The following is a 27,781-nucleotide window of genomic DNA, read 5'->3' on the forward strand; positions in this document are numbered from 1 at the left end:
ACTGCAGTCAAGCTTAGTATTATCAAAAACATGTAGATAACGCAATATTTCTTCAAATCGATTTCTAGACATGGCCTTAGCTACTCCAACATGATGGGTATCTACACCCAGGTTCCAATACAAACGATACCTGGAAACCATACTAAGCAAAAGAATCGCGAAAAATAGTCGCATTTCGTTAGGAGTAACATCAAATTGTTTCCCATCTTTCTGAACAGCGTAAAGTCTCGAATAGCTAAGGAAGAGAGAAATAACGTCATCGTCGAAGAATAGTTCGAAAAGATCAACAGGAGACACATCTTCTTCTAATCATTCTGGCCATTCCCAGGTACGTGGAGGTTTCGTAGCAATATCAACCCTCTTCCATTTCCTAATTGGAAGTGAATTACGTTTTACTTTTTTTGAGCGCTGTGAGCTGCTGACACTAGCAGTAGATGGTTCAAGTTCAATTTCCTCTTCCAACCCTCTTTCATCCACAACAATTCCTTTGCATGCAATTCTTCTAATTTCAAGCTCAGCGCTTGCACTAAGCTGGTTACCAGATAGGTTCTTTATTTGATACAATCCTCGTCCCTGCTGTCTTCGTCGTTCAATTGTGAGTTCACAGGAGGAGTGGTATAAATATTCGCATCTAGAAAGTTGTCCTCTGCTTCAAGGATGGCAGCAATTTCGTTGACAGTCAACCTGAAGAAAAAGAATATATAAAGAATATATTTTAGTGTGAGTACAAAATATTGTTCAAAAATTTCTAAACATATTTTATACACTTAAAAAAGAATATGTTCTATAAGTTAAACTTTAAAACAAGTAAAACACCATAACAGCACATAATGTTTGCAGAGCTGAATCACAATGTGATCAATAATTCTATAATTCATATGGGATGCTGTCATACTCGAAGAAACAAAAAGAAGGTAGTCTTTTACACATTCGTTTTGAAATTTGCATTGTTTCATACGCTAGAACAATTACTATATTAATTACTTATTGTGCACATTACAAAAAATGAATGTGTCAACCTAAATAGCAGAAAGAAAATACCATACTTCAAAGATTATAAATGTATTACATTTTTATGTAGAATATTTTAAAAGTTTGTATAACTAAAATGTGTTAGTTGATGAAAATATTCATTTTAGACTGTTATTGTATCACTTAAGTTTCTGTCGCATGCTTACAAACACATTTTAGCTAAAAGGCCTATTTCTGTTTGACTGTCCTACATTTTACCTAAACTTATCCATACAACCGATAATTATACATATATATAATATCCTTACCACCTGTTGAAGCTCATAGAAGCGAGAGAAGGTTCGGTAGAAATAGGAATAGCGATAGTTCTTTCGCTTAAATCAGTCCTACTTGACAGAACTAGCAATATACCCAAAGCGTAATATGCTCAAATGTTAACCATCTCTGGTGTTCCCAGTGCCCCAATAATTGGGCAGCAGGTTTATTACAGTAGGCACGCCTACAGTTCTCACTGCCCAATTTTTGGGGCACCAAAGGTTTGGTTGAAAAACAGGGGATTATAATAATAATCACCAAATATATTATTATACCCAAATTACAGAAATTCGAAAACAAGAAATCAATAAAAACAAATAAAAGAATCAAAATATTAGTACTTTAATATCTTACCTTTTCTGGTCTGACATCGCGTTTTATTCTTCAGAAAAGTCATCACTATAAAACACACAAAGGAAACAAAGATAGTCACTAAGCGAATGTTGCAATGTAGCCAGATACTCCAACTAATGATCCATAAATAATAGTTTTTATTATTTTTTATATTTGTTATTAAAATATCGGAAATATATCGCCCAATTTTTGGGGCAGTGGGAATATATGGGTTAAACTCTTTGGGACCTCGATGAGAGTGGGTAATAAGCAATAGCTTGTTTCGATTCTACGTAAATCTGGCATTGGTTACAAAGGTCCCTTATTCGTGAAACCTATCCTAAGAATAAATTGACCATTGAAAATAAGATTTGAAGAAACAAAGTGTTTAACTTTTCAGTTCTTACAAGTGAGCCAACTTTTTACCTGTAAGAAAACGCCCGTTTATTTCTTGATCTCTCGTGCCTGACCCTGAGGTATTATTCCAATATTTGCCAGGCTTGTTTTGAGAGCAACTGAAGGACCCTTTGGTCACAGCGCCTGGCCCATGGATTTCAATCCTGAGTGTAATAAGGATCCTATTTTATATTATATAGAACTACTTACCTCGTTGTTTCTCTATAAAACCACCTACTTTTTTCTTTTTAGAAACTGAAATATAGGTAAGTGCCAATGATGAAAAGTGTGTTCCATAAAATGTGGATGAGGCTTCACGGATTCCCTATGTGAGGCAGGGGAATTCCTTAGTTTCGTCTGTACGAATAGTTTTAAATGTACGTATAAAATTTAATAGAACTCGAATATATCAAATAAAACCCAATTTTAGGCAATAAAACCAACTAGACTAGATTATTTAAAAAACTTGGGGTATTTCAACCCTGTTTATAGTTGAATCAAACGGAAACAGTATTTAACTTCATCTATAAATGGACTGGCACTTACTCAACGTCGATGGGACAATGAAGAAATCTTTACAACACCGGAAATAAATTGTATAAATATTATTTTCTCGGGTTGAACCGAAGGCCGAAGAAAAATGAGTCAATGGTACTATGCAGACCACGAGTCTGACATGCTTGTTGTACAATAGTACTATTCACAAAATCACTGGAAACTACATTGAATTGTAAACTTGCTGTCTACAAAAATCACTTATCACACTGCTCTCAAATATAAACCCAAATCATTGTTGCTAGGGCACTATACAATATCTCACTGGGAACTTAAGTTGCTACGCTTCCGCCAACAACAGCTGGTACAGCATTAGTAACATTATCTCTAACGATACATTTGACTATACAGAAGAGAAAGCATTATCTCCCAATCAAATGCATAGCACGCTGATTGATGATAGCTTAATACTTACAAATACAAATGGAGCTGAACTAATTTCTTTTATGGGTTTCCTTCCCCATGCGCTAATAAGAAATTTGCCATAGTTCTGCATCCAATGAGTCTTGAGTGCAGACAGAAACACCATACCGCAATATCGCTCGAATATATATAATACCATGTATGAAATACCTTCCTCAGATGGATAGGTTTTTCCGCACGAAAGTCTCTAACCAGAATGCACTTCTAAAAATAGAACAATTAAAAGAAATAAGAAGTCCCAACGAAAAATATGACAAAGTTAATAAAATGACATTAATTTCAGTCAACGTTAAACGAAACGTTTCATATGTAAATAATTTAAAATGTATTTACATTTCATCTTATGATAGCTAAAACACTAGAGTATGTAGTTTCAGAAATTTAGATCAGTAATGCAAAACCTGTAGGCACTCAAATGATCAAACCTCAATCCCTGGATTTTGCTTTGAATCTACTACATAGATTTCAAAAATCTCCGAAAATTTGTTAAAATAAATTAAAAATAACTCAAGAGGAAGACTTTATTATCTCTATATGCGATAAATACCATTACTAGCAGAAGTAGTAAGCATGGAGAAAGTAATAACATAATTAACAAACTCAACAACGCCTTTTAGACTTAAAACAAATACTCATGCTTTTTTCTACTTAGATTTAGAAACATTATCCTTAATCCCAGTATTAATATTCTCTACTTTAAAAGGTTTACCATATCTCTTGGTGGTAGGCATGATGTATAGGAATCTTTTGATAAAAGCAGTTTCGTAAAGTAATAACACACTAAAGTTGTGACAAGCCACAGAAGGGTAAAATTTACAAAGTTGTGTTGGCTAACTTTTCTTGCAATGGTGAATTTTTTGCTCTTCTTTTCACTCCTCTGCCAGAAGCATTTCAAGGACTAATCCTTAAGGTTAGTTTAAAGGGACAAGTTTTGCCGGTAGATGTCACTACAGTCTTCGTATCTTTCTCATGTATTTTTTACCTTTCACGAAAATTCACGATTTCTGTTACAAATTTCAACCTAGAGATTACAGATTTTTATAGAAGGAACTTCATTACCTATCGAAGGCAACAATCCGTGACGATTTTTTATTTAGAATTTTCTTCATGGTTGAAATGGGTTGTTTGTTGAAAGGGATATCCAAACCTTTAACAATATAACTGTTTCAACAATGAAGAAAATTCTAAATAAGAAATCGGTACGGATTGTTGCATTCGATAGCTTATGAAGTTTCTTCTCCAAAACTTTGAAGTCTCTAAGTTAAAATTTGTAAGAGAAATTGTCAATTTTCGTGAAAGGTAAAAAAAAAGACTGTAGTGACATCTATTGGCAAAACTTGTCCCTTTACACCAACCTTAAACGTATTCATCACAAGATAAATTTGAAAGGTAAGAAAGGAACAATATTTCTTGAGAAAATCAATTAGCCACTGTAATTGGTTCTTTAACGAAAAACAAAAAGTTATTTCGATTTCATTAAAGAAAACCAATCTATGGTACCTACAAGGATTTGACCTTTCCAATTGGACAAATGATGCGAGTAACCGTTGTTCAAATTTTATCTACGTGCCAATTACCTTATACTCATTGTACTTAGGATTAAGGATAACTTTGCTTTAAACGTATCCGTATTAGGCAAGAAGTTTATAACAAATATTCAAGACGTCACAATGACAATGCTGTAAGCAAAACTCTGCGCAAATCGAAGCAGTTAATTTTACCTTCTGTCCCCTCGAAGGACAGTACAAAATTAAATGAAAGTCTTCGACCTATTTTCTTACACAACATAAAAATTGCCAGTAACCGTTACTCGTAGAAAAAAGAAAACTTTTATTGAACTCGTAGTTATACATCGACAAGTTTGTCTCAAATATAAAACAAAACTCCAGTAATCGAATGGAAATATCCTAGAATATCTTTTAAGAAAGGCAAATATTAACATAATACTCCAAGACTTAATATTCGAACATTTCAAAGCGGGAAGCTGCACTTTTGTCAGAAAAGAAAAATAGCCCTCCAGATGGTAAAATAATATGTAAATATAATAGGACATCTATCTCCATGGAACGTCATGCACTACATGGATATATAAACAAACATTGAAAATGAAAAGAACTGACACTAACTGATAGATCACAAAAGACATAATAAACTTTCAAGACAACTGAAGAAGAGAATTGGTGGATTCCAACTTTCTGTACCTCTAAATACGGTGTATTTTTACTATATAATGTAGAACTAGTATCAGGTATTGAGTGGTTCAATCCACTAACACGTAAATCACAATGAAAAATGAAATACACAAATGTTTGCACAATGAAAATATTGTTATATCCTGCCATTTCCCTTTCCCGTAAAAAAGTGCAAGGAACTTCAAATATTCGCCACTTGCAAAACTATTTCCCTTTAATTAGTTCCCTCATTATATATCAAAAACTGACATGGATAATGATTCTTTCTAAAAGAATTTTTCCCGATATTTCTACTACGATATTATTATTATTTTTAAAGTATTAATATAGTAATTTTTGTTTTTGCTAGTGTAATTCGTAGTAATCAATGAGTTTCATTTTCTTTGTATCCGGGCATATCACACAAACTGAAGAAAACAACTACAAGACAAAATCTTAAAATATAGTTTTAAACTCTCCAGAAACAAAAAAAAAAAAAAAAAAAGGCAATACAAAAATTGCTTAGTGGAAAAAGCTAACCTAAATGGTACATAACGATAATTGCGCTGGTGACGCCTTTTGTATTGATATTATGAACACAAATATTAGCACTACAATAAAGAAGCACATCAGACAGTCTCATGAGAACAAAGCTTTTCGGGGCTATCTAAACATTAACCAAGTACAATACATTTTGTACAAAACGTAGAAATGTTACATGGACTTCATATTAGGACTAAAAGCACCTTTTGAAAACCAGAAAAAGAAACCTTGAAGAGCACAGGGATATGATGTTACCAATTACATTAATAAAGTATTTAACACTTGAAATACTTTCATACTTTGAAAATAATAATACATATAAAATATACAGCAACAAAAATGGAAGTTAACATTTGTATATATTGGCAACAATGTTACGTATGAAAACATCGCTCATAAACAATTAAAACTTACGGAAATTGGACGACAGATGAAAAGACGAACATTATAAGGTTAGATATTATTAAAAATAAAAAAAAGATACACAGCAGACATTTCAGGATTAGTACTAACTACTAACTACTTAAAATATTATCCAGCTTAGTTTTAGACATTTAATTATAATGTGTTCCGTACGCTCAATTACTAACTTTACATTACTTACATTCAAGACAAAATGTTAAACGCGTTACGTACCCCAAGGAAACCCTTTGTATTTACAGAAATTCGCCCGTTAGAATCAGCATGTTCTTTTTCTAATTAATGCGTTAATTTTTTATCAAAACTTGAATTAAATACTGACATTACCATTTGCTTAATTTAGCAAGAACACTTTCACCGCATATCAAACGTTAAAAAGGACTCCAACAGTTTCTGTTATAGCCAGGCTCCTTACCTGAAGACATCATATCTACCTTGACAAACTGAATGAAATGTAATTTCCAGCTTTCACGTCCTACGTTTATGCCCTGTAGCTTCAAGAAGACATATGATCAAAGTAAATTATTATAAAAGGGTGGAATAAGAATCTGAGAAGAAATAGAAGAACCCCGAGCACATGATGCTGATCGAAACCAACTTACTTGGCCAGAAAGTGAAATGTAGACCCTTAGCACCAGAGTAGTGCAATTGTTATAAATATTAAGGAAATGACACCGAATGTAAAGCACACATGTACTGGAAAAAAATAGAGGGGGATATTTCGTAGTTATGGATACCTGAATTATATAGCAGGAAGAAATCCCTTACATAGTGGACTTGTATTTGAATCAACAGCCCGTGATCTTTCACTATCTCTCAGAATAATGGCAACACATTACACTATCACGTTCAACAGACAAGTGTACATCTACTAAAACAAGGAGTTTAAAGACACTATTATCATCATTTCAGTACCATCACATAAGAAAGTACCCGAGCTACCCTCTGCCCGAGAACGCTATTATTAACTACCGGGCACCAATTGTGGGCTTTACGAAAATTTTCACGTTATTCAACTTGTGCTTTTCAAAAACTATATATATATATATGACCGAGTCACTTTTTTAATCTATTGGCGAACAACAATACACGCTAGGTAAGAAACAAGAAAGGATAATCTTAATCCTTCAGTGCCTAGAGTACTTGATTTGACACCAGTTCGTGTTAAATAGACTTTGTGGACACACACCGTGTGTGTACGATTCGTTGAGGTTCTCTTGTTTCTTCCCAATTTCTTCATCCCACTATTTTATTTATTCTTATCATCATCGTCTCCTTTAGGCTGCACAGCACAACCATGAGATGTAAAGCTTTGATTTCATTTTTAAGAAACATTTATTTTCTGTGGTATGTACGCTTAAACATTTTCACCTTGGATACATTATTCTTGTCTGTAACCAAAATGCTGTAAACTACACAACTCCAGGAAAAGTACTTATAAACGTAAAGTTGATAATAAGATTAGCATGAGTAATGCAATAGGTACATAATTGTAAGGAAAAAGAATCTATACTTCAAGTGACAATTTCTGTCAATATATCTTACGATTTTTGTGTCAAAATCCATGTTGATGAATAATTGGCAACTGCTACGAAAAAAAAAAAAAATATATAATTCGTATAAGACAGGAAAATAACTACGGTTATAAACTTCAGCTAATCTTCACACGCGTTTGAAATAAATTTATAAGTATACTTACCTAAAGGGGAATTCAGTGTAAGAAACACGAAAGCATCGAATTCGATTTTTTAACAGTAAACAAGGCACTTCCCCGTATTGTCTAAATTTCGTAGTAGCCGTAATCTTATTGCCTAGTTGCCGAAGCCTACGAAGATGCTCCTGGAAAAACACAACAAAAACTAAAAGGAAAACCACACAACTTTTATGGGCCCCATGATTTTCTCTCGTCCCAGTCGACGATTATCTTCTGAATTTCCATCAAATCGTAAGGTAGTTCCTGAATCATACGAGAAGATACTGTACACATTAGGTCACATGAAATTTCAAGTTTATCGCTGAGTTTATTGTCTAAATATATCTTCTTTCTGATCAGATGGGTTCCTGTACATTGTTTCTTGTTTGTCGTTTTGCAGAGGTTTCACAAACTCAAGCATTCAATGTATGCATTCACTGGAAATCTATAGCTAGTAATGTAGTGAAAGTTAGACCTTAGGACGAATATTTTAGTGCCCTGACGGATGTGATTGTTACCTCCTTTTACTTTCCTTTTCGATTATCTGTGAGACATGTCTCATGTATCTTTCCCAGTAAATCAGCATTCCGAGAACTCGTACGAGAAATGCTTAAATATACTTTTGGTACAAGTCGGACATCAGGATAATGAGTGTGCTCTATTCATATGTTGGAAATCCTGTGCAGTGAATCGTCTATGGTACTTTAATGGGACATACAAATCAACAGCATTTGCCCCTACAATGGTATGGCTGTTACTTTTGTGTAACAAACGAAAATAGAATGATTCTAAAACCAATCAGTCAATTAAATATCCAGTTAACTTGCGATGTACATTGAAATAGTGTGACGTCACATCCTTTTCGTTCCCATGTTAATGGACATTTTATTTTCTAAACAAAACCAACTAACAACCTACATATATTGCGAAAACAGACGTGTGTACATTTTCGGATTATGAACATCAGAGTTTTAAAAAAATCAATGAAACAAAAACGACAGAAAATGAAGTTAGTTAAATGTTAAATAGTATTAAGCATAAAAAAATTGAAAGTTAAATAAATGTGTTTACACAATTTGGGAAACGTTGCTGCAATACGGTTAAAGCAGTGAGTATTTTGTATTATAAGGCGAAATCCAACCCAATAGTTACGTTTTACAGAAACCATATCCATTTTGTCAAGTGTTATAGGCGAGCCTTCTAAAATTTCATTTTTAATTTGAACATGCAATGGCCTAATCAATTGGCAGTTAATTCCCATAACACACTAATAAGTGGCTACTCTTTTATATATAAATAGAAATGCAAAATGGTGGATGTTCCAGCATAATTATAGAACGCCTCGAGCAATTTAAACCATACTTGGAACACATTATGCCTAAAGTCTTGAAAGTATTTCTGTGGGTGTAAAATACCTTAGTATACCTAAGGGGTAACATGAAAATGATCGAAACCCATTACAATTATAGTTTCCAGGGTCACTGCCAAGAAATAATGACACTCCTGATACCGTTTAGATCGAAGTTTAGAAACCCCTGGGAGGGGGGGAATGGTGACATACAAATAATAGAAGATAACCTATATTATCCTTGAATACATACTTTCTCCGAGTTCCCTACATTGATTGGTGACAGTTCTTATGCATGTTCAGTCAACTTTAGGCTCGGTGGGGAAACGACCACTAGCACATTTGAAAAGTGGGAAGGGTGACTTGTAAAAATCGAAAACGGGCAATATTAGTGTAGATTCGATAGTTTGCTGTGACACTTCCAATGGCGTTTAACTTAAGCCCCCATCGGCACCAAAGGTGGAAATAAAAGCATGTAAAAATAATTGAAAACGACTTGCATTCGCATCGAATTCATAGCTTTTCGGGGTCCTTAAGTTAATTAGTGGCAGTTTCGAGGTCCTTTAATGCTATATGAGACGCAGACCTACAATTTAAAGTGGAACCCAAACAAGCGTAACGAGTTAAAGTTCTCAGACCGGGAATGATCCTTGAACTAGCCATGTGCCTTTTGTTTGGGAAGTCCAAGTTAGACTCTGAATGCCTGCTTATATAGTTCATTTACCACGTCTTACGTAGCCTCGGTACTAAAAGAGACACTAACTCCGATGCAACCATGTCCTGGATTCGATTCCGGTGGGGGCATTCGGTCGGAAAACTGAAAAAGCTTTTTCAGGCCAGCCATCCTGAATGAGAATTTCCTGGGTTTCTCTCATTCACTCCAGGCTAATGCCGAGGTGGTATCTAACTTATATGTCCCACGACGCTTCCTCCCTTTCCTAATCCTTTCTTTTTTCCTTTTTCCCGGATAGTGGCTCGCCGAGGGATGTCATCCGCCAAACGTGACGGGCTTCATAGATGCCAAAGCCTATAAATCTAAACAGTAAATCAGATGCAACCGACGAGCAAAGGAATAACTACAAATCAGAGTTGGAAAACTGACAATTTTCTGTTCATTTTTTTATTTAAATATTTTTTTTTAATTTAAATTGCTTATACTTTATATCTGTTACAAAAATAAAAACTAGAATAAAATTTAAATGATGTTCATTTTTTAAATTGTTAAACTACAGAGTTTAATGTTTCTTTATTAATTAGAGTAAAACTGAAATTAAAAATTACCTGATATTTATATGTTTTCTGCAAGATGTTTCTTACACATAATAGAAAATCAGTAGCAATATAATATTGTTCACGCAATGTATAAGAGAAGGAGCGGCCACCGTGATCTTGTGAACTGAATTTACAATGATTGGAAGAAACAAAGATGTTAATTGTTCGTCTTCATCATCTTAATCAGCAAACCATCATAGCGTAATATACAGCGTGCTGTAAAATGTGTTACTATCTTGCAAACTACAAAAGAATTGTATTGTGCTATACTGCCTTTGAAAGGTGTAAGGTATTTTAGTAGTAAGGAATTCCTAACCATTTTTTTCTTCATACTTTTCATTTTTCTTTCCATTTGAAATGCCTGTTCTTCGCACGCGAAGAATAGGTTTATGAAAAATAATTGAAAAGTACATTTGAACCCTCTTACCCATCCCATTGGGATGCACATTTGAACTGAATTGAAATAATAAAAATTCAGCTCGCCCCAGGAGTTAATTATTTTCGAAAATTCATTTCAAATGATACAGTCCGCAGCAAAAGACCTGCAATATCAGCATATAAGTTTACTGTGAAACGACGAAGTCTTTTGCTCCAAAATAAATGTGCAGCGGAGGACGCCCAGGTTTCTTCTGGCGTGATTCGTGGCACTTAGGCGTTGATTCCCTGGGCTGTTAGGCGGTTTCACAAGAAACTTACATGCTCATGTTGCAGGTTTTTTGCTGCGGATTGTACAGCCGTTGTTTGTGAATAAATTTAATCCAAGTCTTTCACTCTTACGGAACGCATTTCAATTAAACTGGAGGATTAATGATAAACACCTAAGTCAACTCAAGTGCCAGCGATGTTCAAAAATCCATTTCAAACAGTTTAGCCATCTTCCCGTGATAATGAGAGAGAATGTTGATTTATTTTAATATATTAAGAAAAACATTTTAGAACTTGTCTTACACAGCGAAGAGATTTTTTTAAAACGTTGCACCAAGAGTCTACTTATTACTCATTAAGAGTTTATATACGAAATTTCAACGTCTGAACGTGAAGAACATGTGAGATACTATATTTCGAGGATATATTTTAAACACCTTTCTCCCTTGCTACGTATTTATGAAAGTGAGATAATGAAATTGTGGTTCAAACCAAGGTTTATGTTCAAAGATTCATTTCACACACATCAGTCGTTTTCTGGTTATAGCGAGACAGATAACGTCGATTTGAATGAGGAAGGCAAAAACACAGAAATTTTCTTTCTCTACTTAGAAGTGAAATTTTCGATACCGCTAGAATACCTGTAAAATTACCTTTAATATTGACTTTGTATACCGAATTTCATCTTGATAGCTTGACGAGCTTATGGACCCTTATTTTTGACACAAATATTAAATCTCTTCCTCTTTAGAACATGTATTTTAATTAAAGCGCTATGATAAAAACCAAGCTTAAGCTAGGTACTGTGTTCAAAAATTCATTCAAACTGCTCAGCAGTTATATATTTATGGTAAAAATATATATGGTAAAAAGGTGTACGTTTTTACGGTACACCTTTAATTGCGGTAAGAAGACTAAAAGTTATTATATGAATTACGACGATTTACAAAATTTTGAAAAATTGTACGTATTTAATGTTAAATGTATTCAAGTTTCTCCACGAGTCTCCTGTATAGTAAAAAAAAATGATTAAATTGAGTACATTGTTAAAACTTCATAGGCCATTAACCTTAATCTTAAAAAGGTAGATATTTGTTTAAGCTTTCATTAATAAGATCCTACCATTAACATTTTCGATAGGGATAAATTTTAATCTGTGCTGACTGCTAGTTTCAGACGGACATTTGATTAGTGTCCAAAGAGGATCGAATATACTGCATTTTCTTTCTGTTTAAGCAAAATAAATTTGATATAAATCATTGATTTTAAAACAAATCATTCGATTTACACCACTTTGATTAAAATCAATCATCCGTGATGCAAACTATGTATTTATTCTTGTTCAGGGCAGGAAGAGTCTGGATGATTCTTGTGTTAAGGCAGAGGTGCGTCTTCAGATGTAGGTGTGTTAGGGATTGTGGGTATGGGCGTAAACAAATTTGTTTATATTTTTTGTGTATAAAGCAGAAACAGTATTTGTGTTATATATAATATTGGTGTCTTGTTATATAGTGGGAAGGGTTTAATATGAGCTAGTCATATATACATGATATATTAGTAGATATGAAACTTTTTTAACATCACGTTACCAATCTTCCGTAAGTAGGTTGCCATATTTCTCCACTGTAAATACACAGTACATGTTGTAGGAAACAAATAAATAATGAAACTAATAAATAAAATTTAACTAGAAAACAATGAATAAATAACAAAGACCGAAAGCATGTTCCTAACATAAATGCTATTCCTATTAGTATGTTATTTTGGCATTAAAAATATGCTAAAATTGCCATATACTATTTAAACATTAATGAATTTATATCACATATGAAATTCTGTTTTCAGTAATAGAAGTACAGGGTATATCAAAAAGATTCATCCACTTTGGCAAGTCTGTATTTCTGAAACTAATAAACATATACAAATAGTTTTTGTTTTGCATGACAGTGAAACTCAAAAAGTTTTTATTGTACCTGTTCATAGGTGTTTAATGTGCCCCCCGTGAGATGCACGGCATATGTCCATGCGGTATTCAAATTCGTCCCAAACTGCAGCTAGCATGTCTTCAATTACAGCTTCTACAGATGCCGTTATGCGATGTCGCAGTTCATTCAATGTGCTTGGTAACGGAGACACATAAACGGAGTCTTCTATAAACCCCCACAAGAAATAATCACATACAGTAAGGTCAGGTGACCTTGGAGGCCAGTAGTGTAACGCTGCATCATTTGGTCCAGTGCGACCGATCCATCGTTGTGAAATCGTTCGATTTAAAAATCCCCGCACTTTCCCATGCCCGTGTGGCGGTGCCCCATCCTGTTGGTAGATGAAATCATTCGAATCAGTTTCCAACTGTGGGAAAAGATAGTACTCAAGCATATCAAGGTAGGTTATCCCCGCAACAGTGTTCTCGGCAAAGAAAAATAGACCGTATATCTTTTTTCGGGAAACTGCACAAAACACATTAACTTTTGGCGAGTCCCTCTCATGTTGTACAACTTCATGTGGGTGTCCCGTTCGCACATTATGGCGGTTCACATTTCTACTCAAATGGCATGATGCCTCGTCACTAAACACTAAGCGTTGAACAAAACTGTCGTCTTCTGCAATCTTGCCAAGAATGAAATTACAAAACTCCATACGTCGTTCTTTGTCACCTTCACAAAGAGCTTGCAGTAGCTGAATTCTGTATGGTTTCACGTGTAAACGACGACGCAGCACACGCCAGACGGACATCGAGGGCATGTTGAGCTGTCGAGCTGCACGACGAACGGTTTTCTGCGGACTGCGTGTAAAACATTGACGGACGCGCTCCACGTCTGCGTCGGGCACTCGAGGACGTCCCGGTGATTTTTCCTTACACGAACAACCTGTTGTTCGGAATTGTTCATGCCATCGTCTAATGCTCTGTGCAGTAGGAGGATCCATACCATACTTAGTACGAAAATCACGCTGAACAGTTATCACTGACTTGCACTCCGCAAAACGTAGTACACAAAACGCTTTCTATTGCCCAGATGTCATTTAAACCAGAACCCGAGTGGGCGTTCACTCAAGCACACTGCTGCTACCTAGCGGAAACCATGTACAACTAGAGATGTTCCTCTTTCCAACAGTACGTTGTTCACTCACATCTCTGAAAAGACAGAATAGATATTGTTTAAAACCCGATTATTCTTTTTGATACACGCACGCTGTATTTCACATATGGGGATTCTTTCTTAACTAATATACTTTTGCGGAGTATTATGAAAGTACTTCAGTGACACCAATGTGTCACGCTCTTGTTATTAGATTGTTAAACACAATATTAGCTATTATTAGATTGTTAAACATAATAATACTAATGTTATTGGTATTTAGTGTGTGCTGAAGGGGTAGGGAGATTACCCCTTCCATGGTATAAACTATTTTGGGACCTCTACTTTACTACAATTTCAGGTAGCCTAGTTAGTATGTTATTGCTTTTTAGTGTACATATCGTGGGAGTTACAGAGGATGGAGTGTCACTCTGAATGTCTAAACTACTTTGTAACTTCATCCATCACTATCACTAAAATATGTGATTTATACTTTATAATAATTATGTTTCTACCTTGTGTTTCATATTTTGTCTTCCGTCAACTTGACTGTGTTAAAAGAAATTCAATATAATGGTCAGTTCGATGTTTATAGCCTTAATAGTTTAAACAGTATTATATTATGTTGATTCTTTGTGTCCTTCTTACATTTGTTTCGAGCAGTCGTTATTGTCTTGTTTGATTACTCTAGAATAAATTCATTCTTGACTGTACTTCAGTATCCCAAAAGCACATTGCATCAGCTATTATTAGCGTACATACAATCGATTTATACTAGTTCCCTCAGCGCTAAGAACGGCTTTATCTCCAGTTAGTCGACCACTTTGGTTAATGCTGAGTTGATGGTTTAACATGCTTTCGGAATGATACCTATTGAATTGCAATTGGTTGGTGATGTAATTTTGATGTAGAATATGAGTGTTCTCTGTGTGATAGCGCTGGCAGGTTATCGTTTATACGCTACTCATTACGGGCTATATTGAGAGGAAGTGGCTTTTCCTTTTCTGCCTGTTGGAAGGGTAGACTGTTCTGGATTTTAGAATATCGTGAATTTTTATGTATACCTTGTTTCACTTTTAACGTCCATAAGTAGAAATGTGTTATCTGAATCCAGAACCACTGGTACTTTAACTATATTTGTGGAAGGAAATCGACGAAAATGAAAATAGGAATGGTTACGTCATTGCTATGTCCAACCTTGTGCACTACGTGACTTGGAATTAGTTCCAGAGAGTATGTTCAAAATATTAAAGTCGTTAAAATTTTAATATTTATCATAAACAAATTCACTGTTACTGCCTTCAGAAGGTTTCTGCTGAGAAAGTTGCATCCCTCAGTCCAGTTTCACTACAATGAAAAAATAAACTAGTTTTCCTAGGTGGTCATAAACAGCACGATGATATCTAACCGATTCACAGCAAAGCAAACGTGGTGGGTCGACGCAGTATACGTTTGTAAAAAGCAGGCTTGTGAGTGACGATGGAGAGTGCTGCTATATGAGAGAGAAAAAGGGTGGCCCAAAAGTAGATACACAGTCCCGTACTGATCAGCTCACTGTATTTCATATCATTTCTTAGTCATCAAACAGGTAGACCTGGTTTCTTTATTATTTTTTCTTAGTGTCTTTTTACTTACAGTTTAAGCTCGGAACAGCAGAAGCAAATATACACAAACTAGAACGCTATCCTTGATCAATGCAGAGATGTGTGCCTACTTTTGGGCCATTCTGTATATATACATACGTGTATATTTATTAGGTTAGTTGAATTCGGGTCATTCCATGTCAAATCACCTAATTTGAAAACATGATCGTCCCTCAATATCTCAGATTCTCTTCAAAATCTTTTCATACAAAATTACCAGTGAAATTGTTAAATTATTATTATTATTATTATTTTGGATGAGAAATGGACTGGAAGAAATTTTTACTAATTGTGAATTTGGCGCCAATTTCACCTTTCCCCACTCACCCAAAGAACCAATTACCATAACTTCCTTATTTTTAAAGTTATTTGCCTCATCCAGGTGTCAAATGAAAGCTAAATTTTTGCTGTTGCAGTAGATCCTTAAAAAAAAACATGCAAAAGGTTACACTGTCAAACATTAATGGGCATACAAAGCAAATTTTAGGTTTTTTTTTACAAGTTGTGCCATTGCTCAAAAGTTACAACTATGAAACTTCTTTTCTTCATTCATCTTAACACGTACATGGTGTAAAGAGGGTGCTTTTAGTATACAGAGTTTTAGATTTTCTTACAAATTGTGTCTTTGCTCATAAGTAACAAGTACGAAGCTTTTGAAAACTTTTTTGTGTACTCCTCTTAGCACGTACATGATATGGTTAAAAAATAAAAAGGATGCTTTTGGTATTTTTTCCGTTATTAATATTATTATTACTCGTAGTTTAAATGTACAGAAATATACAGTGTTATTGTTGTACACAGATTATGCAATTCTTCTTAAGTAAGGATAGCCAATTCCGGTAAATTTTGGCCATCCCTACTGTGAAGTGCAACTATCGCACTTTCAAACTTTTTCAAATAATAATCTTGGTAAATATTAGGTGTGCTTAAAAATAAAACTGTGTACTATGTAGTTTTGATATTACCATATCATTTTTTACTTTTATTTTATTTATTTATTTTATTTTTTTTAATTTTTTCTTTTTTCTTGTACTTTAGCTACGCCTTTCTTTATTTACCCAATTTTACTGTTCTTTACAACTATCAAACTTTTGTAACTTTTTATAGAAACTGTTTGCATTTACTTGGCATGCTTAAGTAACAAGAAGGGTGGCATTTTTTGTAATAATTTTGCGGTTTTGTGAATGGAAATTGTAAGCCTAGCAATATAAGAAGTTGAATAATTATTACGAAACCTAATAACAAAAGAAATAATAAGACTAATGTACATAGATGTAGACAATAAACATACATACTGGTAATATATCTCCGAATTACCAAGATTTGCATACGAAATGTTGTATCCTATATTTCACAGCTCAATGTTCACACTGATAATGTCTTTTTCAATTTTGCTTTGAATTGCGTAAGTCCGGGCTAATTTGCTTGTAAGAGATGGAACAAGAACTTCCCAGATAATATTTCCAAAAGGTACCCAACAGACGTCTTCATTTTCTGGCCAGTAGAATGTAGAAGGCTCAGAGCGATTCATGAATTGTAGTCTGACGTGCAAAAATAATAATTACAAAAATACCAAATGCATACTTCTTATATTTTCACCATATCGTGTATGTGCTAAAATGACTATTTGAAAAAGTTTCATAGTTGTAGCTTACGAGCAATGCCACAATTAGTAACAAAATCTAAAACTGTATATTTCCGTAAAACAAACCTACAAAAATAAAAATGCAAAAAGCATCCTTTTTATATTCTATAAAAAAAGTTTTATAATGGTAATTTTTAAGCAATGGTACAATTTGTAAAAACAAAAAAAAAAAAAAAAAACACAAAAAAAAGTTTGTATACGCCCTAATGTTTGACAGTGTAACCTTTTGCAAGGTTTCTTAGGATCTAATGAAAGAGCGAAGATTTAGCTTTCATTTGACACCTGGATGGGGCAAATAACTTTAAAAATAAGGAAGGTATGGTAATTTTGGTTCCATGATGCTAAGTGCTGGAAAGTGAAATTGGCGCCAAATTTACGCATTTCAAAGATTTCTCCTCGGCACATTTTCCATCCAAAAAATCTGAACAAATAAATTTAGCGTATTTTAGGGTATTTATGTATGAAAAAATTTGAGGAGAATCTGAGACTTTGAACCACATCGCCCAAGGTAAGCTGACAGAATGACCCATTCAGGCCTTCCCATATTTATACTTTCAGCTCGATTTCAGTAAACCGAGCCGCTCCACGAAATGTAATAGTTCCTCTTCTTTACCAATAAAGTTTGTAATGAAAGTAAAAGTAGAAATGTCAGATCCATTAGAGAGAACTGCAACCCTTGAACTTTTGAATAAGGAAAACTAACTGCTTCATTACACACTAATGCCTGACGTAAACGTGTTTACATTCAAAATAGTACCAACACGATGAAGCTTTTAACATTATTTCAAATAAGACATTTAACTTCTTTACCTTGTACAAATTACACGAAAACTTTTGGCTCACCAAGTCTTTCTTGTAAATGGCACGGATTAAGGTTCCACTGATCCCCTGCTCCAATAATCGGAGGAACATAAAGCTCTTTAAAATGTTGCTTTTTTCATTACTTATAATTACGTTATTGTCTAACTTCCCCACTTCAGTTGTAATTATATACATATTAATTCTGTGCACTCTTCACTAAAGAAGTATCTACATTGCATTATAGTCTGCGCAAAAGTACTGCCATTCAACTACTTACTGTTGCAAACTCACGTCATATTCACAGATAACAAGAACAATGATTCACCCGTTCCCCCTTGCAAACCGTAGTAGATTGTAACGAACCTTTGGAGTAACAAAACAGCCAACCAGTTTGCTGCAGTGAAGCTCCGACGGGATGATATATTTCGGGGCAGTATGGAGTGTTGCTAGAATCAATTGCCACCTTTCTTTCCCATGTTGCCTAGTACACTTCCTAGATTAGTTACTAAGACTGAGTTTCAAACACTGACACATTATGTTCTACCATCAGTTTAGATAATATCGCCTCGCTATGAGCCTTCATATAGTCAAAGGATAAACTTAATTTTTTTCTGTAATTAATGACTTTCACTACCTTTCCTGCTTACCTGATGCTTAAATAATGTGTAATTCAGTTACTAAATTTTGTTAGTTTACGGGGCCACCTGTGGAACATAAATCATATTACGTATTTCTCATTTTTGGACATACTTGCGGTTACTTAACTAGTAGTTGTTAGCTTTTTAATGGTTTCCAACCGTTTTTACTTTTAATCTTGGAGATTTTGTTTCAGAAATATAATTCACAAGTTATTGTGTCACTACTCACATAGGCGACTTCAAATTTTAACTCATTTAAAGTACATTCCAAGTACGGAATTTAGCCCTAGCCTACTCTGAAACACATTGCAAAAAAATTGGGTACAGATTTACAATACACTCACACAAAAATTCTAATTTTGTGGAAAATTCTTCCAACAGTGAAATATTATAACGTAAGACAGGGTTACTTTGCAGTTCAAGGGGTAACTTCGTACAAAATATGGAAAGAGTTTCACAGTCCTCTGTCGGTAAAACCATCAACTGTAAAGAGAGTTCCAACTGCCACCGTAAGATAGAACATTTAACTGTATTTTGGTTATAAAGTTGGCGATTAACGCCAGTTCTAATTACTTGGAGGGTTTATTGGTGTAGAGGTATAGAAAGCAGTAACTGTAAACCCTGACAAAATTTGAAAGATATCACCTACAACAGTATCAGTCAAAGATATCACCTACAACAGTATCAGTCAAAGGTAAGTCAGTTTCGTAGAATACTACTGTATATAATGGAACTTTGAAGCAATAACTAAAATTGAAAATTTAAGTGTTATAAAGTCATAAAGAAAATGAAAAAAAACTGGGAGGAGGAGGATTCAGCTTCTATTCGGGGTTACTTTGCACTGGTCCAACGTAACCCCATACGAAAGAAATTACCCCCTGACCTCTAATTTCAAATAAATTTCGTATTCACGTAAATGCCCAAATGGATTTCTTGTTGGAAAAAAATTACGAACGGTGGAGGAACCAAAGAAATAGTTTTAGAGGAAGCTATAATCAGAATTTTTTTTAAATGAAAACACTACACTTTTTTGGAGGGGGGGGGGTTGAAGCTTATAGCATAGGAATGACTATCATTAGATTTGAAAAAAAAAAAAAAAGAAAAAGAAATCATGTAACGTGGTGGGGTGGGCTTCAGCGTGAAAGCCCGAAATCCCGTAAATATTCCACTAACTATGTTTGGGATGATATTCTTGGAAATAAAGAGCAACCGAGGCAAATCAGTTCACGAGGATTTTGTGTGTTCTCAGTTAGCACATTTGTGAGGCATATGCTAAACTATCAGAATGTCGTTTCTGTGCCGGTACCACAAAATACATACTTTCCTTTACGAACATCGATAATTCATACAAAGTACTGATACCGGTACCATCATTCTAATATCAATATTTGTAGACTACATGTAGTGTTGCGTAGCTAGTGAAATGTATAAATACTGAATGGAAAACATTGCACAAAAATATTACGTTCGTATGTTCAACATACTTTTTTGTATGTTGTTCAAAGTATTCCCACCTATGAAATAACTTTGAACCAAAGTTTATGTTTGAAATACTATGATTATACTGAATTTTTTTTTTATATATCTACAAATTATATATTTAAAATGCAGTATTCTAAATCATTACGTTTATAAGTTCCATCCGATTTTGTTTAAAATTCACTAAATCTTGTGCAAAATAACCCCGCCTTACGGTACCATCCTTTTATCATATACATATAATTCGAGCAGACGGCTCTACAAATTTTGAAATGAAATGAAATCTTTGAGTTGTACGTCCCACGGTTATGCCGGTTAGGCTAAAGGAGACGGTGATTATGAGAAATGAATGAAATGGTGGAATGAAGAAAGTGGGAGGAAACGGGAGAACCCCGAGAAAACCCACGCACACGGTGTTTGTCCACCACAAAGTTTACTTGGCGGGGGCTGGGATCGAACCCGGGACCCCAAGCACCAGAGGTGAACGCTCTACCACTGAGCCACCGCGGCCCCCTCTACAAATTTTGAAACATTTCTAAAGTTTCCGGTTTAAGTCTGAGCTTTGTATTTCTCTTAGCAAAGCATGTATTAAATGATGAGCTCCATTACTACTTTCAGATTGACATAAAGAGGGCTCAGTACCAATACAGTGTGAAGTACGGCATAAAAACTACAGTGCATAAAACACGAACGAGATTGTGGTAGGTGGCCATTGAGAAACACGAATGTTTCCTAACCGAGTCTGAGCAGTAGCGCAGCATGGATGACCGAGAGGTAGCGAGGTGGCGCGCCCGTAGGGAGGCGTGATAGCGACGTGGGGGTTTACGCGTAACGAGGATATTAGAAGAGCACACTTACTCATACGATAAATAAATAAATAAATAAATAAAACTTACACTATCACCCCAAACTCATTTCAATATAGTACACTGGCAGGAATTACTAATATTCACACAATAATTCCTTCACAAAAACATTTCACATTGCATTATACCTGTAAAATTTCTATTTGGTACAAACGTCTGCCCGAGTGAACCTCATAGTTACACATACAATACTTTCAATATCACTCAAAATTCATGTCAATATCTGTGTACTGAGAGTAACTACTGATATTGACAGTCATTCCTTCACAATAAATGTTTCATATTGTATTTTAAGTGAAATTATTCTATTTGGTAGAACCGTCTACTCGAAATGAAATCTAAGTTTTATGTCCCAAGCCGCTTAGGCTAAAGGAGACGGCGATGATGAGAAATGAATTGAAAAGTGGGAGGAAACGGGAGATGCCCGAGCACGGTATTTGTCCCCCAAAAAGTCCACGCGGCGCGAGCTGGGGTCGAACCAGCGACTCCAAGCACCGGAGATGAACGCTCTACTACTGAGTCACCACGCCCTCACCGTCTACTCGAGTGAACCTCACGTAATTATACTTGTAAATAGTGAAATTATTTGCACGCAGATTATTAATCCGTACGCAATTATTTGAGCAAGAACCTTGAAAGTATGAGTGCCGAATGATTTAGGAAATCAATTAGAGCATATAAAGTGAAGTAATTTAAGCAAGATTCTAGAACACAGGGCCCCCTTCCCATTTAGCTGTAGTAAAGACTTGCCAAAGACAGGCAGCAACGTGCCCTGCGGGCTCTAACTCGCCTTCACTCGCTCGGCAATACTATGTGAAGTATTAAACTTTGGTACAGAAAGGAACCAAAGCTACTAACCTATATGGGAGGACCCGTGTTCTAGAACCTTCCCAGTTATTATTATTATTTGACAGTGTATTGTAATTCTGCACGAAAAACTCAATATTAGAATCCATTGAGGGATATGGAGAATGCTTATTTGCTCTTTCTCAAGAAACGATATCAGAACTCAAGTTCGACGGTGTTTTCGATTCAGAGGGTTAAGTGCCGTATCGCCGAACCAATTTTAGGAAATTTACCGGGTCAATTGGAGAATTTATCTAAGTTTGTGAGAAAGAATGAGTATAAGGGAGGTACGGGGAATAGTAAAAGTTAAGAAAGTGGTTGGATTTGTTGATTGTTTTTGATGTTGTTAGCGGTACTGTATGTGGAGGCGGATGGACTATTTCGCGGAGAGGTACACTTTTACTGGCAAGTCTTTAATTTGCTCATTTCATGTCGAGAACAGAACCCAACCAACCCCTGCCGGGCTTCTTACCCGTTCCTACTACTACTATTACTACTCTACTCTTACTCCTGCTTTTACTACTACTAATACTATGAATCCATATTAAAGTAATACTGCACGCTTAATGTAACATAATCTAGCGTAACTTAACGTAATCCAACCAAATATAACTGAATGCAATACACTTTTGAGATTTTTTTTTTCTTTCGTTTTCAAAGTGGTCCGGCGATACTGCACAAATCCCGATTCAGCTAATGTAATAATCAGATAGTGCTTTAAAAAAAAATTAAAAAAAGTAAAAAAAAAAAAAAAAACTTTTTCGCAGGGCTGTGAATCGCCGGTAATACAAACCAAATGTGAGTCCTCTAGCATTCTCAATACACGACAACAAACCAGATTGTAAAATACAAGGCAATTCTGCACACTCGTCAACGTATATAGCCCATAACTGATATGGGATCTCCACGTAGGCAAGAGCAATACCATCATAATAAGACTGTTGCGGTTCGTGTCCTAATGTGTCGAAACGGGTTGTATGAGAAAATATTCAGTAACACTAAAATAAAACTTACCTAAAATCCCAAAAAACAATAAAACTAAGAGCACGTCCTTTATTGTCCCCATTTTCCCTTCAATATATCTACTGCTTTAAATAAAATTTGTATCATTACATAAACAATCACTTTCTCTTTCTTTCTTCTTCACCATTATCGGTGATCCTTGTCAGCATCAGCTATTATAAGCTAGTATGCTATAAATGTATGTAATTTGTTTGTTCAGCCAATACATGTCTTCCTTATTACAGTTAAATGATTATTTTTTAGAAGCTATATTGTTTATGTTGTTATATTAGGTTTTTATTTTATTTATTTATTTTCCAAATTGCCCTTGTCCAAATTTAACTTGAGATTTACTTCCAGATGTGTTGGTTATATTTAACTTGATCATAATATAGCTTCATTGAATTTAAGTTTCTCTTTTTTTTTTTTAATAGATATGTATTATTATTTTTTTTCTATATCATAATTCTTCTTCTCGGGTAATGATGTTAATTTTCATAAATAATTGTTGATTCCTGTATTCTTATGGCTGTAAAGTTGATAGTAAGATATGAATAATTTTCTTTTTTTTTTATAAGTTGATACCAGTTTCCATCAGGAATTTTATAATCAGTTTTATTGAATTCCAATTATGAGATGCCAATATAAATTTATATGAAAGTGGAGTATTTTCATGCACTTTGATCAAAAGTTCATATAAGTTTTTTCTTATATTTTGGTACAATTCACATTCAAATAATATATGGTTCATAGTTCCAATCCCTTTATCACACCAACAGTGGTAGGTTTCCTTTTTTTTAATTTGAAATAATTTATATGGAGTCAACGCAGTACCAAATAATAATCTATAGTATATAATAACTTCTCTTCTTGACCAAGATTGTAGAATTTGGTGGAAATTTTTATCTCTGTTATAATATATACTCCAATAAAGCTTTCCTGGCAGATTTGTCTGTTGATTCTTGTACCTTTGAATTTCGTTTTTTACTATGTTTTTTAGTTCTGAATTTAAATTTTGATGGCTGATTTTTAGTGATATTCTGATTCCTTCTGTACATGATTTCTTAGCAGCTAGGTCTATTGTATCGCTATTTTTTATGTTTACATGAGCCCTCATAAATAAAAAACGTATTTAGTAGTTCTCTTTGGTCAAAGATGAATAAAGATATTTTATATTGAGAATAATCCATGAAACTTTAGAGTTCCAGTGAGTATTACCTAGAGCATTGATTACACTTAATGAGTCTGTGCATATTAATGCTTTGCGTATATGATTTTTTTTAATATACAATAAAGCTTGTCGTATGGCAAATGCTTCTCCATCAAAGATTGTCAGATATTTTGGAAGTTGAAACTTTTGAGTGATCTCTCTTTCTTCTACGTAAACAGCTGCACCTACATTCATATTTTCAAATTTTGAAGCGTCTGTATAAATTAGTGAATGTTCTTTACCATATTTCTCTATATAATATTGCCAAATATTTTGGTAAATACTATTTTGTACTCCCACATTCTTAAAAGTGCCATACGGTGGGATTATCGATTTGATTTGTACCAAATTTATTGAATATTTCCATGCATAACATGGGATTGATGGTATCTTATGAATTATCTGTTCATATTTTTGTAATTTAATATATGAACTTAAAATCCATGGTTTGTTGTTCTTGTAAGGCGTATTAGTTTTTCTTAATTTCATATTATTTTTTTTGTAAGTTAGCTATAAGAGATGATTTTGATTTACTGAAGCTTTTTATAATAAATTTATCTGATATCTTGGAAGTTTCTATTGAAAAAGCAGTATATTTAGATTCCTTCCCGTTGTTTGTATTTGTCGCAGACCATTACCGGTTAAATAGGTAGGTGCACCAGCTCGCTAGTCATATGTGCTATGGATACAAAATTTTCAAATGTGTACCTCACAGGGAGGATTTATGATTCAGGAACAAAATTGAATAAAATACAGGACAAAATTGTGAAAAAAGGGCACAATCGGGAAACAGGCCAAAGTCAGGAAAAGGTCAAAATCGGGAAAGAAGTTCAGACAGTGAAAGAGGACTGAAAGCCAAGTTGAACAGGGCAAAAAGTTAGAGGAAAGTGGGAAGTGTAAAATGAAAAAAGAACAAAAAGTAGAAAAAAGAAGGGGATGTAGGTACTTGTAAATGTAAAAGAAAATGTAAGTGTAGTGTAGGTGTATCGGAAATCATACTCAACAAGTCTTCCTCACAGAGCATTACCGCACACGAGGCACTCGCTGTAAAGCCCACTGTCGTGTGTGTGTTTGTAGAAGAGTCACTGAAGTTGCACATAAGAACGTTGCCACTGTCTTGAAAAAGACTTATCGGCAAGTTACGAAGGTAATTAAACGTGTAAAATATAATGATTTGATTAGTGGAAAACTGATACAAAGTAAGAAGATGAGTACAAAGGTAAAAGACATGTACATAGTAATAAGTATGATAAAGTAAAAAATACGTGAAAAAAGTAATGTCACAATCGGGAAAAAGTCAAATCAGGAGAGAAGTATGCCACAATAGGGTAAAGGTCAAATCGGGAGAGAAGTTCGAACAGTTAAAGAGGGCTGAAGGCCAAATGGACAGGGAGTGTGAGTGTAAAATGAATGGAAAAAAGTGTCGAAAAAAGAAGGAAATGTATGAACGTGTAAATGGGAAAAAGAGTGTAAGTGTAGTAAGGCCCACTCAACTCTCGTCCTCACAGAGCACACAAAATACGATGTACTCGCCGTAACGGCCACTGTCGAACTCCTTTGTTTTTGTGTGGGTATAGTTTATTTAACCAATGGTACTAGGTTCTCTAGGGCAAAAGTTCCTACTACGGCTTTTTATCTTTATTTTAAACAAAAGGGTTTTATTACGTTAGTCTACAAATCCAGAATCTTTTCCGTAACAGTTTGAGTGAACGCAACGCAAGACTACGTTTAAGCTTGCGATAATATGTTTATAAGTTATAATTGATTTTTACACTTTTTGTGTTGCGTTATGCTCGATAATTTTTCTCAAAACTTTGTAAGGAGACCAGTATCTACTTTATCAAAAGTATTATTTAATATTTTAACGCATCCATAATTTGCCGTATTGCGGTCCCGATGCACTTCCATGTATTTAGTTTTCTCTGCATTTACTTCTAAACCCATGTCCCTGCAAGCGTTTAATAAGATCTCTGCATTTCTTTCTATTGTTCTCCTATCATCCCCTATTATTTTTACATCATCAGCATATGCCATAACCTGGTGAATACCGTTCAACTGTAAGCCCTGGTTGCTATCTTTGATTTTCCTTATAGCGTATTCCAGAACGAAGTTAAATAATAGTGGCGAAAATGCATCTCCTTGTTTCAGGCCATTTTCGACGTGAAAACTCGTGGACAAAAATTTTCCTACCTGGACTTTACTTTGGGATTCATTTAAACATATCTTAATTAATCTAATTAGCTTTCTCGGTATTCCAAGTTCTGTAAGAACGTTGTATAATGTTTCTCTCCTAACCGAGTCGTACGCCTTTCTAAAATCAATAAATAGTTGATGTACCGGGGTATTGTATTCCCAGTTCTTTTCGAGTATTTGGCGAATGGTAAATATTTGGTCGATAGTTGATCGATTTCGTCTAAATCCGCACTGATAATCTCCAATAATTTCATCTGCGTATGGGGTCAGTCTTGCTAACAGAATATTTGAAAGGATTTTATAGGATGTTGACAAAAGAGAAATGCCTCGATAATTATTACAGTCAGTTTTGTCGCCTTTCTTGTGAATTGGAACAATGATTGATTCTTTCCACTCTTGTGGCAATTCTTCCTTGTTCCAGATAAGGAGAATGAGTTTGTGTATCTTGTTCCACAATTTTTCGCCTCCAGCTAAAATTAACTCAGCCGGAATTTCATCTACACCCGGAGATTTGTGTTTCTTTAATTTCTTTATAGCGGTTTCTACTTCTATTCGGTTGGGTTCTGGAATATACGGTTCTGCGGTGTGTATCACCTTTTCTCCACGCACACTAGTTGTTTGTTGCGTGTTAAGCAAATCGTCAAAAATAGAAAATGAAAGTATAAGAAATAAGTATATAAACTCTAGAAATCCTACGAAAAGAATCACAACGAATTCACATTCTCGTGTACAGTGGTGTTCTGCAATTTTAGTGTGAGTGGTATATGTACTCTACGGACTCTACCCTCGATTGACTGTGCATAACCATGAACTATTATCTCATGTAAGTACACACCCATGAACTCTGTTAGTAATTCTAGTGAAATGTGCATATAACATACTTAATTCATAACGAGAATATGTACCCCTGATCGTACAGAATTTTATTTGATATCTCTACCACACACTCATTTCTTTAAAATGCTATACGTTTCCTTTTCAACTCTTTGGTGACGGATATTCATCCTAACAAAACTCATTTTGTATTATCCTTTTAAAGAATCAATTAGTCTCCTTCCATACACTATACTACCTGTTCTATGGCATTCAGATACGTCTTAATAATTATCTAACATACACTATTATACATACATTATTATAGATACACAAATATAAGTCTTTTAACTATGCAGAATTGTTTTGAACTTGTTTTCGAATATACTAAATATATTTACTACATGACATTTCGTTATATGAAGGCACGCATTCTCCACAGAGGAGGCGTATGTAATATGTTAGGCCGTGTCCAAAAG

General features: G+C 34.6%; 1 protein-coding gene across 2 annotated transcripts in view; it reads right to left on the reverse strand.

The window, feature by feature from the left end:
• Positions 1-23,509, reverse strand: part of LOC145685841 (uncharacterized) — a 263,253-nt gene extending 239,744 nt beyond the window's left edge. Inside the window, exons 1-2 of one of the 2 annotated variants that reach the window (XM_081758452.1) lie at positions 23,099-23,509; positions 12,965-14,222 (exon numbers count right to left, since the gene is read on the reverse strand). In XM_081758452.1, the coding sequence (XP_081614578.1) occupies positions 13,064-14,014 (951 nt within the window). In that variant the 5' untranslated portion in view covers positions 14,015-14,222; positions 23,099-23,509 and the 3' untranslated portion in view covers positions 12,965-13,063. Of the gene's footprint in view, positions 1-12,964; positions 14,223-23,098 lie in introns of those variants that run through there. The other variant, XM_081758454.1, reaches the window with a different exon arrangement.
• Positions 23,510-27,781: the final 4,272 nt, after the last annotated feature.

Source organism: Thermobia domestica, chromosome 5 (assembly GCF_964235325.1).
Source record: "Thermobia domestica chromosome 5, izTheDome1.hap1.1, whole genome shotgun sequence".
Classification (NCBI taxonomy): domain Eukaryota; kingdom Metazoa; phylum Arthropoda; class Insecta; order Zygentoma; family Lepismatidae; genus Thermobia; species Thermobia domestica.